General features: G+C 41.0%; 2 protein-coding genes across 2 annotated transcripts; both read left to right on the top strand.

Moving 5' to 3' along the window:
• The first annotated feature begins 2,522 nt into the window (after positions 1-2,522).
• LOC129862044 (fibroblast growth factor 3-like) lies at positions 2,523-5,736 on the top strand. Its single transcript, XM_055933370.1, has 3 exons — positions 2,523-3,498; positions 3,960-4,063; positions 4,896-5,736. Exons 1-3 carry the CDS (start codon positions 3,222-3,224, stop codon positions 5,226-5,228), a joined length of 714 nt encoding a protein of 237 aa, XP_055789345.1. The 5' UTR covers positions 2,523-3,221; the 3' UTR covers positions 5,229-5,736.
• Positions 5,737-8,419: 2,683 nt separating this feature from the next.
• Positions 8,420-11,081, top strand: LOC129862045 (fibroblast growth factor 4B-like). The gene is made up of 3 exons (XM_055933371.1): positions 8,420-8,720; positions 10,253-10,356; positions 10,725-11,081. Exons 1-3 carry the CDS (start codon positions 8,420-8,422, stop codon positions 10,899-10,901), a joined length of 582 nt encoding a protein of 193 aa, XP_055789346.1. The 3' UTR covers positions 10,902-11,081.
• Positions 11,082-12,863: the final 1,782 nt, after the last annotated feature.

Genomic DNA, 12,863 nt, shown 5'->3' with positions numbered 1-12,863 from the left:
TTACTGCCTTACTGCCTTACAACCTTACAGCCTTACTGCCTTACTGCCTTACTGCCTTACTGCCTTACAACCTTACAGCCTTACAACCTTATAGTATATCTGCTTTAAAGCCTTACTGCCTTAGAGCCTTACTGCCTTACAACCTTACTGCCTTACTGCCTTACAGCCTTACAACCTAACAGCCTTACTGCCTTACTGCCTTACACCCTTACAACTCTACAACCTTACAACTCTACAACCTTACAACTCTACAGCCTTACAACTCTACAACCTTACAACTCTACAGCCTTACAACTCTACAACTCTACAACCTTACAACTCTACAACCTTACAATTCTACAGCCTTACAACTCTACAACCTTACAACTCTACAGCCTTACAACTCTACAACCTCACAACTCTACAACCTCACAACTCTACAACCTTACAACTCTACAACTCTACAACCTTACAACTCTACAACCTCACAACTCTACAACCTTACAACTCTACAACTCTACAACCTTACAACTCTACAACCTCACAACTCTACAACCTTACAACTCTACAGCCTTACAACTCTACAACCTTACAACTCTACAGCCTTACAACTCTACAACCTTACAATTCTACAGCCTTACAACTCTACAACCTTACAACTCTACAGCCTTACAACTCTACAACCTTACAATTCTACAGCCTTACAACTCTACAACCTTACAACTCTACAACCTTACAACTCTACAACCTTACAATTCTACAGCCTTACAACTCTACAACCTTACAACTCTACAACCTCACAACTCTACAACCTTACAACTCTACAACCTTACAACTCTACAACCTTACAACTCTACAACTCTACAACCTCACAACTCTACAACCTTACAACTCTACAACCTTACAACTCTACAACTCTACAACCTTACAACTCTACAACCTTACAATTCTACAGCCTTACAACTCTACAACTCTACAGCCTTACAACTCTACAACCTTACAACTCTACAGCCTTACAACTCTACAACCTTACAATTCTACATCCTTACAACTCTACAACCTTACAACTCTACATCCTTACAACTCTACAACTCTACAGCCTTACAACTCTACAACCGTACAACTCTACAACTCTACAACCTTACAACTCTACAACCTCACAACTCTACAACTCTACAACCTTACAACTCTACAACCTTACAATTCTACAACCTTACAACTCTACAACCTCACAACTCTACAACTCTACAACCTTACAACTCTACAACCTCACAACTCTACAACTCTACAACCTTACAACTCTACAACCTTACAATTCTACATCCTTACAACTCTACAACCTTACAACTCTACAACCTTACAACTCTACAACCTTACAACTCTACAGCCTTACAAGTCTACAACCTTACAACTCTACAGCCTTACAACTCTACAACCTTACAACTCTACAACCTTACAACTCTACAACCTTACAACTCTACAACCTTACAACTCTACAACTCTACAACCTTACAACTCTACAACCTCACAACTCTACAGCCTTACAACTCTACAACTCTACAACCTTACAACTCTACAACCTCACAACTCTACAACCTTACAACTCTACAACCTTACAACTCTACAACTCTACAACCTTACAACCTTACAACTCTACAGCCTTACAACTCTACAACCTTACAACTCTACAGCCTTACAACTCTACAACTCTACAGCCTTACAACTCTACATCCTTACAACTCTACAGCCTTACAACTCTACAGCCTCACAACTCTACAACTCTACATCCTTACAACTCTACAACCTTACAACTCTACAGCCTCACAACCTTACAACTCTAACACCAAACAACCCCAACGCCCATACCTTGATTGCCTACAACCCTAACCAGGCCCTCAGATCAAAAATACTTCAAAGGGCCTCATATAACTATACTCTCTGTCCCACCACATCAGACACACACAGTCACCACAAAAACATGACATGATAGTCAATTTGTGGGTCTATGAGAAACAGAGCTAAAGATGTGTAACAATCTACACCATACAGATATTGGATCTTAATTTGAGCCAGTTTGCTACAGCAGGAAAATAATCTTACTGTCAGTCCAGAGGCGCCAGAGCCGCCCGTCAGTCCAGAGGCGCCAGAGCCGCCCGTCAATCCAGAGGCACCAGAGCCTCCCCTCAGTCCAGAGGCGCCAGACCCGCCCCTCAGTCCAGAGGCACCAGAGCCACTCCTCAGTCCAGAGGCGCCAGAGCCGCCCGTAAGTCCAGAGGCGCCAGAGCCGCCCGTCAGTCCAGAGGCGCCACTCACTACAGACTCGACCATCAGTCCAGTGGCGTCCTCTAATCCGGGGTCGGAGGTGAGGGTTCCCGCTCCAGAAGAATTATTAAAGTGGGCCGAGCCAGAAGTGGATCGGGGTCCACGTCCCTCACCGGAACCGCCGGTTCCGGTTCAGGTTTTGCTGCCGGAGTCTGCACCTTTGGGGGGGGGGTGCTGTCACGCCCTGAACATAGATTGCTTTGTATGTTTCTATTTTTTGTTTGGTCATATATTATTTGTGGGAATACTTTAAATAAGATGTACATATTTTGCTCACTATGTCTGCCCTCTAAATAACATTATAGTGTCCAGCTGTTTCGAATGTGAAACCATTTCTGCCATCTTTACCACCGATGTCTTCGTTTTAGCATCTTTCCACCAACTGGGCAAGAGTTGGGAGTTTGAATTGACCAGGGGAATGCTGGTGTTGAAACCGATGCTGTAGGCTATAATTTTGGAATGTCTAATTGGCCTTTTGGATCCATCAAAAGTAAAGCTGAGAGGAACGCTCTGTCCTCAGATGGCTGGCTCGCCCTTTGTGATGCGGCTTTCAGCAATGAGCCTCAGTGTGTAATGTCATGGTTTATCCATCCATACCTACTGCACTCTCATAGCTCACACAAGACCGTACTTTGACTTTCTCCGTCGTAACAATTGCCGCAATAGGACTAACGAATGAATGAGGGATTTTATTTTGCGCGCAACTTGGACATCTTCACTTTGTACTCGTCTCGTTTCCATGACTATTTCAAAATCAGGTTGACTGAAAGCGAGTTACTGTTGGCAAAACGAATGTATCTAAAGTGGATCCATTTTATCGGACTGGACTAATGGACTCCCTAAGAATTCGATGGAAACTATTGAGTCCGTTTTTGTCACTCATGGAAAAGGACTAATATACTATTTTCGGCCATGCCACAATGGTTATAATTCTGGTCTTGCTATTGGTGAATGTATTACACCCCAGTCACCAAAAGCCTCGTTCTTCTTCGGTGGTAAGGACATCTACTCCGCAGAGTGTCGGTGGGCAGAGCTGTGGCCTGAGGCAGCGCAGGGATGCTGTGGGGCGCGGAGGAGTGTATGAGCACCTTGGGGGAGCACCGAGACACAGAAAGCTGTACTGTGCCACAAAATATCACTTACAAATACATCCCAATGGGAAAATAGATGGGACCCTGGAGGAGCATAACCCTTTCAGTGAGTACAGTATAATTTGCGCTCTTATTTCTGCCTTGTTATATGCTATGCATATATTGAAGTTTACGTTCAGCCACTATAGAGGGTAACGCCCAACAAGAATAGTCCCACGGTATACATGATTGGAAATAGTTTTCAAGTAGACATTCATGATTTTTCAGTTAAAACAGAGCTCTGTTTTACTTCTTACAAGTCGCGTGCATTATTACGGGGGTCGTTCCTACTAGCCACTGTGCATTGGTAATTTGGTAGGCTACATTGGAGTGACCAGAAGACTGCCTGATGATGTAAAGTGTTACTGAAGTCTAACTAAAATCCATTGTTGCATCCAACACAACTGTAGTGGTATCTACGTTATGATAACATTGTTATTACACTGACATAAGTATCACTTGTCATTCCATGAAATGACAATGAATTAACTTTTTTATTTTTATTGACTAAATTGTTTTCCAATTTAGGTATATTGGAGATCACAGCAGTGGATGTGGGACTGGTGATGATTAAAGGACTGTTCTCCGGGAGATATCTGGCCATGAACCAAAAAGGACGACTACATGCATCTGTAAATGAGACATGATCTCTGAGATCTTTCTTTGTCCTCCCTCTGTTCTTCTGTCTCTCTCTCTCTCTCTCTCTCTCTCTCTCTCTCTCTCTCTCTCTCTCTCTCTCTCTCTCTCTCTCTCTCTCTCTCTCTCTCTCTCAATTCAATTCAATTCAATTCAATTTGCTTTATTGGCATGACGTAACAATGTACATATTGCCAAAGCTTATTTACAATAGAAAAATGAGAATCAAAATGGTCAACGGGACAACAGTAACAACAATAACTAAGTGTCAAAATAACCATACATTCAACAATAACAATAAACATACAGTAGAGTACATGTGCAGGTTGGTTGGTCTGTCAGACACTGTCCCTCAACTTATGGCAGGCAGCAATGTAGTGCGCTGCCAACCCACAGCTCTCTGCGTCCTCCCCCAACAGGACGGGTAGCCTATCCTCATCAGAGAGGTCTTTGAAACCTTGAATAAGAGTTTCAAATTTGGGGAAATGGCACTCTCTAATTGTTTTATATTTTTGACATTTTGTCAGGAAATGCAGCTCCGTCTCAGGTTCTGCTGTTGTGCAGTGGTTGCACAGCCTTTCCTCTACAGGGAGCCAGGTTTTCCTGTGTCTACCCTTCTCAATGGCAAGGCTGTGCTCACTGAGCCTGTACTTTGTCAAGGTTTTTCTAAGGTTTTGATCAGTAACCATAGTCAAATAGTTATATCTCTCTCTCTCTCTAAGAATTGGATAATTGACTACCATTCATATACAGCCTCATTTCCATTGTGCACAGTGTTACATTTGGTAAATCTTTATTTGGTTTCAACTGAAGTCATTTTGTTCTCAGGCTGCCTTCACCCAGGAGTGTGAGTTCATGGAGCGGATCCATGAGTTAGGCTACAACACCTACGCCTCCCGCCGCTACCAGACAACTCCACACTCCACCTCAACAGGAAGTAGGCGAAGGGTGAGCGCTGAGAGGCTGTGGTATGTGTCAATCAATGGAAAGGGCCAGCCGAGGCGGGGCCTGAAGACCCGAAAGACAGAGAAGGCCTCCCTCTTCCTGCCTAGGGTCCTGGGCAACGAGGACCATGACATGGTTCACCTGTTGATCAACAGTAGTCTGGGGTACAGGCAGACTGCCCTCAGGCTCACAGGGGGAACAGTGCAGAGGAGATAGAGATGTGTCCATCTCCAGGGAGCTTGATGACAAGTCTCACTTGTCAGACACGTGGACTGTGGGAAGAGCATGACCGGTGACTGAGAGATACAAGCTCCCCATGCTCTAATTTAAACCAGCCTAATGATACTGTCCTGTGAATAAAGTGATCCGTGTCTTGAATATAATGTATCTTTGTACTCTTATTGTTAACTCACATTATCGGAAGTACATGCAGTTAATGTCCTGTATTTTTCTTGATGACCATTTCATAGGAAGATGTCTGGAAGGATGCATGTGGATTTACACAATAATATAATATACAAAAAAGCACTTGTACAATCAATGGTATATTGTCCTCTGTGACTCAGTTGGTAGAGCTTGATGCATGCCAGGCCAGGATTGTGGGTCCGATCCTGATGTACGTTACTTTGGGTAAAAGTGTTTGCAAATGATAAATAGTATGTATATTACCATTGTGGTGTTTATTTATTTGCTTTTTATATCATAAACACATTTTCATTCAAAATTGCTTTTGCATTGTCTTTCTACTGGTCTTTATGACTCAAGTTTCATTAATCATGGCAGTCAAGATTTTTTTTAAAGAATTAGGCTAATAGTCTAGAGTTTTGAGGAATTACCGGGCTGCCTGTGTAAACGCAGCCTTTGGGTTCTATTTTCAAGTTGTAGCATCGGTTCTGTTCATTAGTAGACACTGCACCCTAGCGGCAGCAAGTAAAACCACTTCTCTTCAGACGTTCTGTTCGCATTAAATTACATTCCAAGAGAGTAACTGTACTCTTTAAAATACATATTTTAAGCTATTATTAGTTGACCAATTTCCCAATGACAACAGAAACATAACGAAAGGAGCACAGCTCATTCGTTATTGGAGTATTGATAAGGAAGAGTGTTGTAGGGCCTACTAATCTCAGTAAGGTAGTCATAAATCACTTTCTTACAAAATCAATGTATTTTATTATTTGAAATTACTGAAACAAGTGACGGACTGTGGCTTTAACATACATTGTTTCACAGCCTGTGAAAAGATAAACAAATACATCCTGGATGCGGCACCCCGTCCAGCATCGATCGGACTATAACGCGAAACCACGTGGCTAAAATGCAGTACCATGGAGAGCAGCTGGAAACGCGTATGTATAGGCTAGAATTCAGAAGCCTGAAATTATGATTCATATTTTGGCTCTTGCGTAATACGATATGGGTAAATATCAACAAACAACCGATCTAATAAAAAATAACAATCTAAAAGACTGTGTTGAAGTTTGATTCTTGCAAAGCAATTAATTACCTAAACCTGAAGATTTTCAGACTTTTTTTCAAGTATCAAATAAAATAAGTAGGCTATCTAAATATCAGACTAAAGGCTAATGTATTTCTTGGGACATGAGTTTGCGGTTAAACATTTACTCTGAGCCGATTCATAAGCAATATTGTTTGAAGTTTAATACCAAAACCACATTTTAAAAATCAAATAAAGTTAAGTATATTTGAGACTTTTGCCAAAGTAATGGACCGTTTTGACTTAAACTCGGGACCAAGTTATATCAAAAGTAAATATAGATTGATCAGTGGAGGCTGCTGAGGGGAGGACGGCTCATAATAACAGCTGGAAAGGACATAATGGAATGGCACCAACACATGGAACCCCTGAGGTTGATGTATTTGATACAATTCCACTTACTCCGCTACAGCCATTACCACGAGCCTGTCCTCCCCAGTTAAGGTACACCAGCCTCCTGTGGATTTAATAGAGCTTCTTACATGGCCCTCAGTCTTTGTTTTATGCATAATTTAACAACAATTAGCCGCAATTTTTCCACCAGTAATTCGCCAGCTTGAAATAATGAAATCATGTTTGTGAACAGGTGCAAAAGTCGCTGCGCCTCACGCCCCAATTGACACCTCTATGTCATTCCGGTTGTGTATTACACTGGCAAAGTGGCAATAGGCTTTCCAAGGTGTGGACGGTCACACATAGGGTTCAAACCTCGAGCAAAGCTTTGATATGAACTTTTATTTAACTTTTATGGACGTGCATTGATATTGCATGGGTGTTTTGCGCATCACTGGCCACCATGGGCCAGAAGTTGAGTCTAATAATGGACATCTCCAACATCCTGTGTGTAAAGCATTGGAACCTTGTGCGTAGTCGCTTGGTACAGTCTGGGTGTTTTACATTGTGTTTAGCTGATCAGATGAACAGAAGATTACTGTATCAGATTACTGTATATCCCTCATCCCCATGGCAGGAGGCTTGGGTTGATAATGTCACCAACCTTTTTATGATGCTAAAGTATTTGTCTTGCATCAAAATAATACAAATATAACCTTATTGTTGATATTGTTCTATTTAAATAATAGTTTTCTGTCCGCCTGTCTCTTATTTCCATTATTTTAAAAGTAGGAAATTCCACTAAAGTGCTGTTGTTTTCCTGTTATGGTTTCATTTATAGCACTGTCTACTGTGCAACAGTCTGCTGGCTTTTCAGCTTCCTATTCTGCATCCTGCAATACATTTGTTTTATTTCAGACGATATCGGAGGAAGTTTTAGACAACGATCACATGCGTAATTCATCCTGTCGCCTGGACACACATTGAGAAGCCTGGGAAGAGCAAGATAAAGACACTATATACAGGCTGGGCAAAACGTTTTTATATAGGTTACATGTGTCAGCTCACACTAACATTAAAGTCAATACATCAACCAAACGCATTGAATTGCTTGCCCACCGCCACTCCGATATCAAAGTGCACAAGAAAGGGGGCTGGTTTTCTAATGACTTTGCGTCGAAGGTTACTCCGACTCTAAGAGTTGAGAGCAACATTTTGGTACAGTAGGTGGCGTGTGATGTAATTTCGGAGCACATATAAGTATCGCCAGGAGAGGAGATACATGGCCATGTCCTGCAACACGACTGACAACACACAACTCCAACACAAAGCAACTCGGAATAGAGTAATACAAAACAAACAGCGGAGCCATTGAAGTAGCCTACAGAAAAGACTTCATGCAGACTCAGAAATAAGTTAACTTTTTCACTGGATAGACTAGTGAGGCTCACTGAGTCCCACAGTCTCCACAACTTGTTTTTGTCAACCCGTGAGCACCACGGACAGGGGAAAGGGGATTTGGGGAATTGTAAAACCTCTTCAAACACGTGAGACAGCACTGACCGACCGCACAGGGATGTCTGTCCACGCGTCCTGGCTACCAGTGCCGCTGCTGGTGTGGGGACTAGTGTGTACCTCAGTGCGCACTGCCCCGTTCGCGGGTAGGCAGACCGACACTCCAGAGCGCCATTGGGAAACGCTCTACTCTCGCTCACTGGCTCGAAACCCATGGGAAAAAAGAGAAATCAACCGAGACGGTGACTATCTTACAGGCATCAAAAGACTTCGGCGTCTATACTGCAATGTCGGCATTGGGTTTCATATTCAAGTTTTACCAGACGGAAAGATAACTGGAATACATAACGAAAACAGATACAGTAAGTTCATTTTCATGCTTTTATTGAACCCATCATCTTTGCGCAAATTGTTTGATGCCCCTCTCTTGGTCCCCAACCTGTTTGTGCCATGCGCCACCACTTTGGAACTTCATATTATGGGATCGAGTTGTGTGAATGGGCACCATGCCAACTTGAGCATAATACTGTGTTTAGATTAGGCTACTAGCGAATTGACGTCACATGGATGTTAGTGTTATTGTCCCATGTGACTACAGTGGAAGGATGCAACGGTGTGTTTTAGCCAAGAGTGATTTTTCATTTCGGCTTCTTTGCAAGGCTTTGATTATTAATGCGCCTCCTTGAACAATTTTCGCAGGCCTTTAAAAAAAAAAAAAAGGCTTCGGGACATGTTTCTGAGATGTCAAAAGGAATCAGGGATGATACCAGATCTGAGAATAGAGGGGGGGGGGGGGGGGGGGGAGGGCGCCCTAAACACACTCACTTTAAAATGTACTATTTTATTTAAAAAATGATATTTAAAAAATCTCTCTAACCAAGTGGATTATTTATCTTTAGGCTCTTCTACTGGTATATATAAAACAGTTTATAACTATAACTGCATTAGAGTATATATATATAACTTTTTCTAAATCACAAAATATTAGATCAAAATGCCTCAAAATCGTTTCTTGGGGTGACTTAAGAAGTTGATATGACACAGATGAAATGTTTAATTGAGCAAGACTAGTAGCATCCAGGGAAAGTGTTGAAAAAATAACCTAAAGTGGTTTCTGTGAGAATTACAGGAGGGGAGCGTTTAACCGTTGGCTATCAATATATTGGTGTGATATTAGGTCAGTTGTTTTCCATTATATATTTTTTTATTTAACTAAAGAACAAATTCTTATTTACAATGACGGCCTACCCCAGCCAAACCCGGACGGCGCTTGCCCAATGGGAATCCCATTCACAGCTGGATGTGATGTAGCCCGGATTCAAACCAGGGACTGCAGTGACACCTCTTGCACTGAGATGCAGTGCCTTAGATCACTCGGGAGCCCGGGTATTATGGAGAATAGACTGGTCATCATCCAGTAGTGTATAAAGTCAGGACCCATTGGAAAATATGGACTATTTTCCTCTTCTTTCCTCACAAATGAGTCTATGAGAATAAGTATTATTATTTTTTAAACAATCCTCAAATAGAGCCAGAGAGACAAGACAAAGTTTTTTTTATTTTTTTTTTATCTTGTTTTATTGTGCAAGCCCAATGTAGGCAATTTAATCAAAAGTTCAACCTGTTACTGGGTACTTGACTGAAAGGAAGTCTATATCATATTTAGACTGGGCCTACTCGATGCTCCAATTCATCACCTAGTATCAAGGGAGGCATCATTTCCTTGCAGGATGTTCCAGCACCAGTTTGAACAGAGACCTAAACAGACCTGTCTACTACAGTTGTCCTTATCTTCTCCGTCTACTTTTACAACACAATGGATTATAAACAACTTGGTTTTGGTGTAGATAAGTACAGTGTAAACATAGCAGTGATATTCTTTGTCTCATTTCAGGTCTCCTTGAGATATCACCTGTGGAGAGAGGGGTTGTGACGCTCTTTGGCGTCCGAAGTGGTATGTTTCTGGCCATGAACAGCAAAGGGAAGCTGTATGGATCTGTAAGTGGACATGACATGTTTTCTGGGATGTATTTCTGCGTCACACCATACTTTGCTTCATGAGAGATCTCCACAGAAAAATGATAGTCAATGTCTTGGCACGCCTGTACATGTTCTGTAGCTTATGAACGTCATAGTACACTAGGCCACAGATGCATTCAATACAAGGTGTAGACATTTCCTTTCCCTGGGCTCCATGACATGTACAGTAGCCTACATGGTAATATGGAATTGTCAAAAAAATCCCAAGTGTTGAGATTGACATGCGTGATTGGGGTCATTTGGCCAACAGAGCTTCGTTATAGTCTACTGTACATTGGATTATTTTAAGGTAAATATTAACCTCTCTTCTCTCATCCCTTCTCCAGGGTCATTACAATGATGAGTGCAAGTTCAAGGAGAATCTCTTGGCAAATAACTACAATGCTTATGAGTCAGCAGCTCACCCAGGGATGTATATTGGACTGAGTAAGACTGGCAAAACCAAAAAAGGAAATCGAGTTACACCAGCTATGACAGTGACACACTTCTTACCAAGGATCTGAATGACTCCAATGAGACTGTACCTTCAACAAGGGTAGAGGAGAGAGACTGGAAACAATGCACTTTCAAATGTTTTTCTAGAGAGATATTTAAGTTATTTATTTATGATTCCTGAGAATGTTTATATTTTGGGAAAGTGGAGTAATGTAGAAAGAGGGGATGAATAATGACAATTGTTTTGTTTTGTGTGCTGCTATAAGTGTCTTAAGATGAATTCTTTTTTTTAAGAGTAAAATTGATTTAGCACTTTTTTAAAGAACTGTTGTGCAGCAAAGGTTGTGCAGTAAGCATTGTTATCCTACTTGTACTGCTTTTAAAGGAATTGGAGACCCACGTTTGTCAGATTTATGTCTCGGGCATCAAAAAGGAAGATGATGATGGCAGGTCCAAACCATTCAGCTCAGTACTGGTCCCATTATTTTTTCATTCCTAATTGATTTAGTGTTTTACTACCTCATTATGGGGAAGCAAGGAGGGATTGTGTTGTTGTTTGTTCAGTGTCATTTATGTTGTTTTGTCTTTCTGAGCATGACATACAGTATGACGCAACCACGCTTCTACGCTTTACAACTTAGCCGACACTGGACATCACTGATGAGATTGAATAGAGAGGAACCTAATCAGAGAGAGGGAAACGGAGTTTAGGTGGCACATCTGTTAACCCTGGTCCCAGGTTTAACTATATTTTTGTTGTATGCATGTATGGTAAAAACTCTTTCATAAATAGCAAATGCACACACAAATGAGTGGACCCTCCTCTACTGCCACATTAGTGATTATTATAACTTTATATACATATATAAAGTTATCAATGACATTGTCACGTTGTAAGGTTTCCTGTATTTCAAATATATGTCTTGTTGTACTCAATGCCTGCTATGTGCAAATGAAACCAAGAAGAATGTCATTTCTTGTTTGGCACGGCGGATGCAGAAAATGTACATGAACTGAAACAGGGCTCTATTCAGTCTGGATCGATGAAGCATGACAAATTGCCCAATGGAAATATAAAGTTAATTTCAGATTTAGCCAACATACTGATGTAGGATCTTAATTTGAGCCAGTTTGATACAGCAGGACAATAATCGTGCAGCAATAGGAAATGTGAATTGTTATTTTGATTATAATGAATGAACATTTTTGTAGGTGTTGATGCATTTTTGGTAAGGGAACTTCAGAAGACTTTTTAAACCTCAAATACGCTAAAAGTTTAAAATGTCTTGCATTGCAGGAAAGGGTGGTCTAATTAAGATTCTACATCTCTATGCAATGTTTAATGTGAGTGCAGTCTCCGTTAACGCGGGGAATTTGCTTTTAAATTTCAATCACACTTTATTCAATTCCCACGGGGGGACCAGGATGAATATGTATGAACTTTCCAATTTGTAAGTCGCTCTGGATAAGAGCGTCTGCTAAATGACTTAAATGTAAAAATGTAATTAACGCTGAACTTCCATGGTACGGATTGAATAGAGCAGTAGAAGTGTTTCTTACTGTGGTCATTAATATTATCTCTTGTGATATTCTGCGTTCAGTTCAAAATGATGTTATGTCCCCTTATGTTATGCATTTCATATAGCCTATACAGTATGTATCAACATTATGTCTGTAGTTTTATACAGGTCCTGTTCAACATTATGGTGTATGTGCAGTGCATATTATCAAATGACTTTAGGAAAGTAAATAAATTGTGTTCGACAGCATAACAACTTTGAGTTATGGATTGTTCCAGAAAGCAGTGCATTGACAAGTAGAGACTGAAACCAACTCTGCACCACCCTATCAAGCTAATACTCAAGTTCAAGTCAACCTAACAAAAATGGTGTGTCTGTGAATAATGCCAACTTCTCTCGATAGTTTACAAACACAGTACCAGTCAAAAGTTTGGACACACCTACTCATTTAAGGGGTTTTCAGTATTTGTACTATTTTCTACATTGTAGAATAATAGTGAAGACATCACA

The sequence above is a fragment of the Salvelinus fontinalis genome, chromosome 9 (genome assembly GCF_029448725.1).
Source record: "Salvelinus fontinalis isolate EN_2023a chromosome 9, ASM2944872v1, whole genome shotgun sequence".
Classification (NCBI taxonomy): domain Eukaryota; kingdom Metazoa; phylum Chordata; class Actinopteri; order Salmoniformes; family Salmonidae; genus Salvelinus; species Salvelinus fontinalis.
This window is presented reverse-complemented; position numbering and strand designations above follow the sequence as displayed.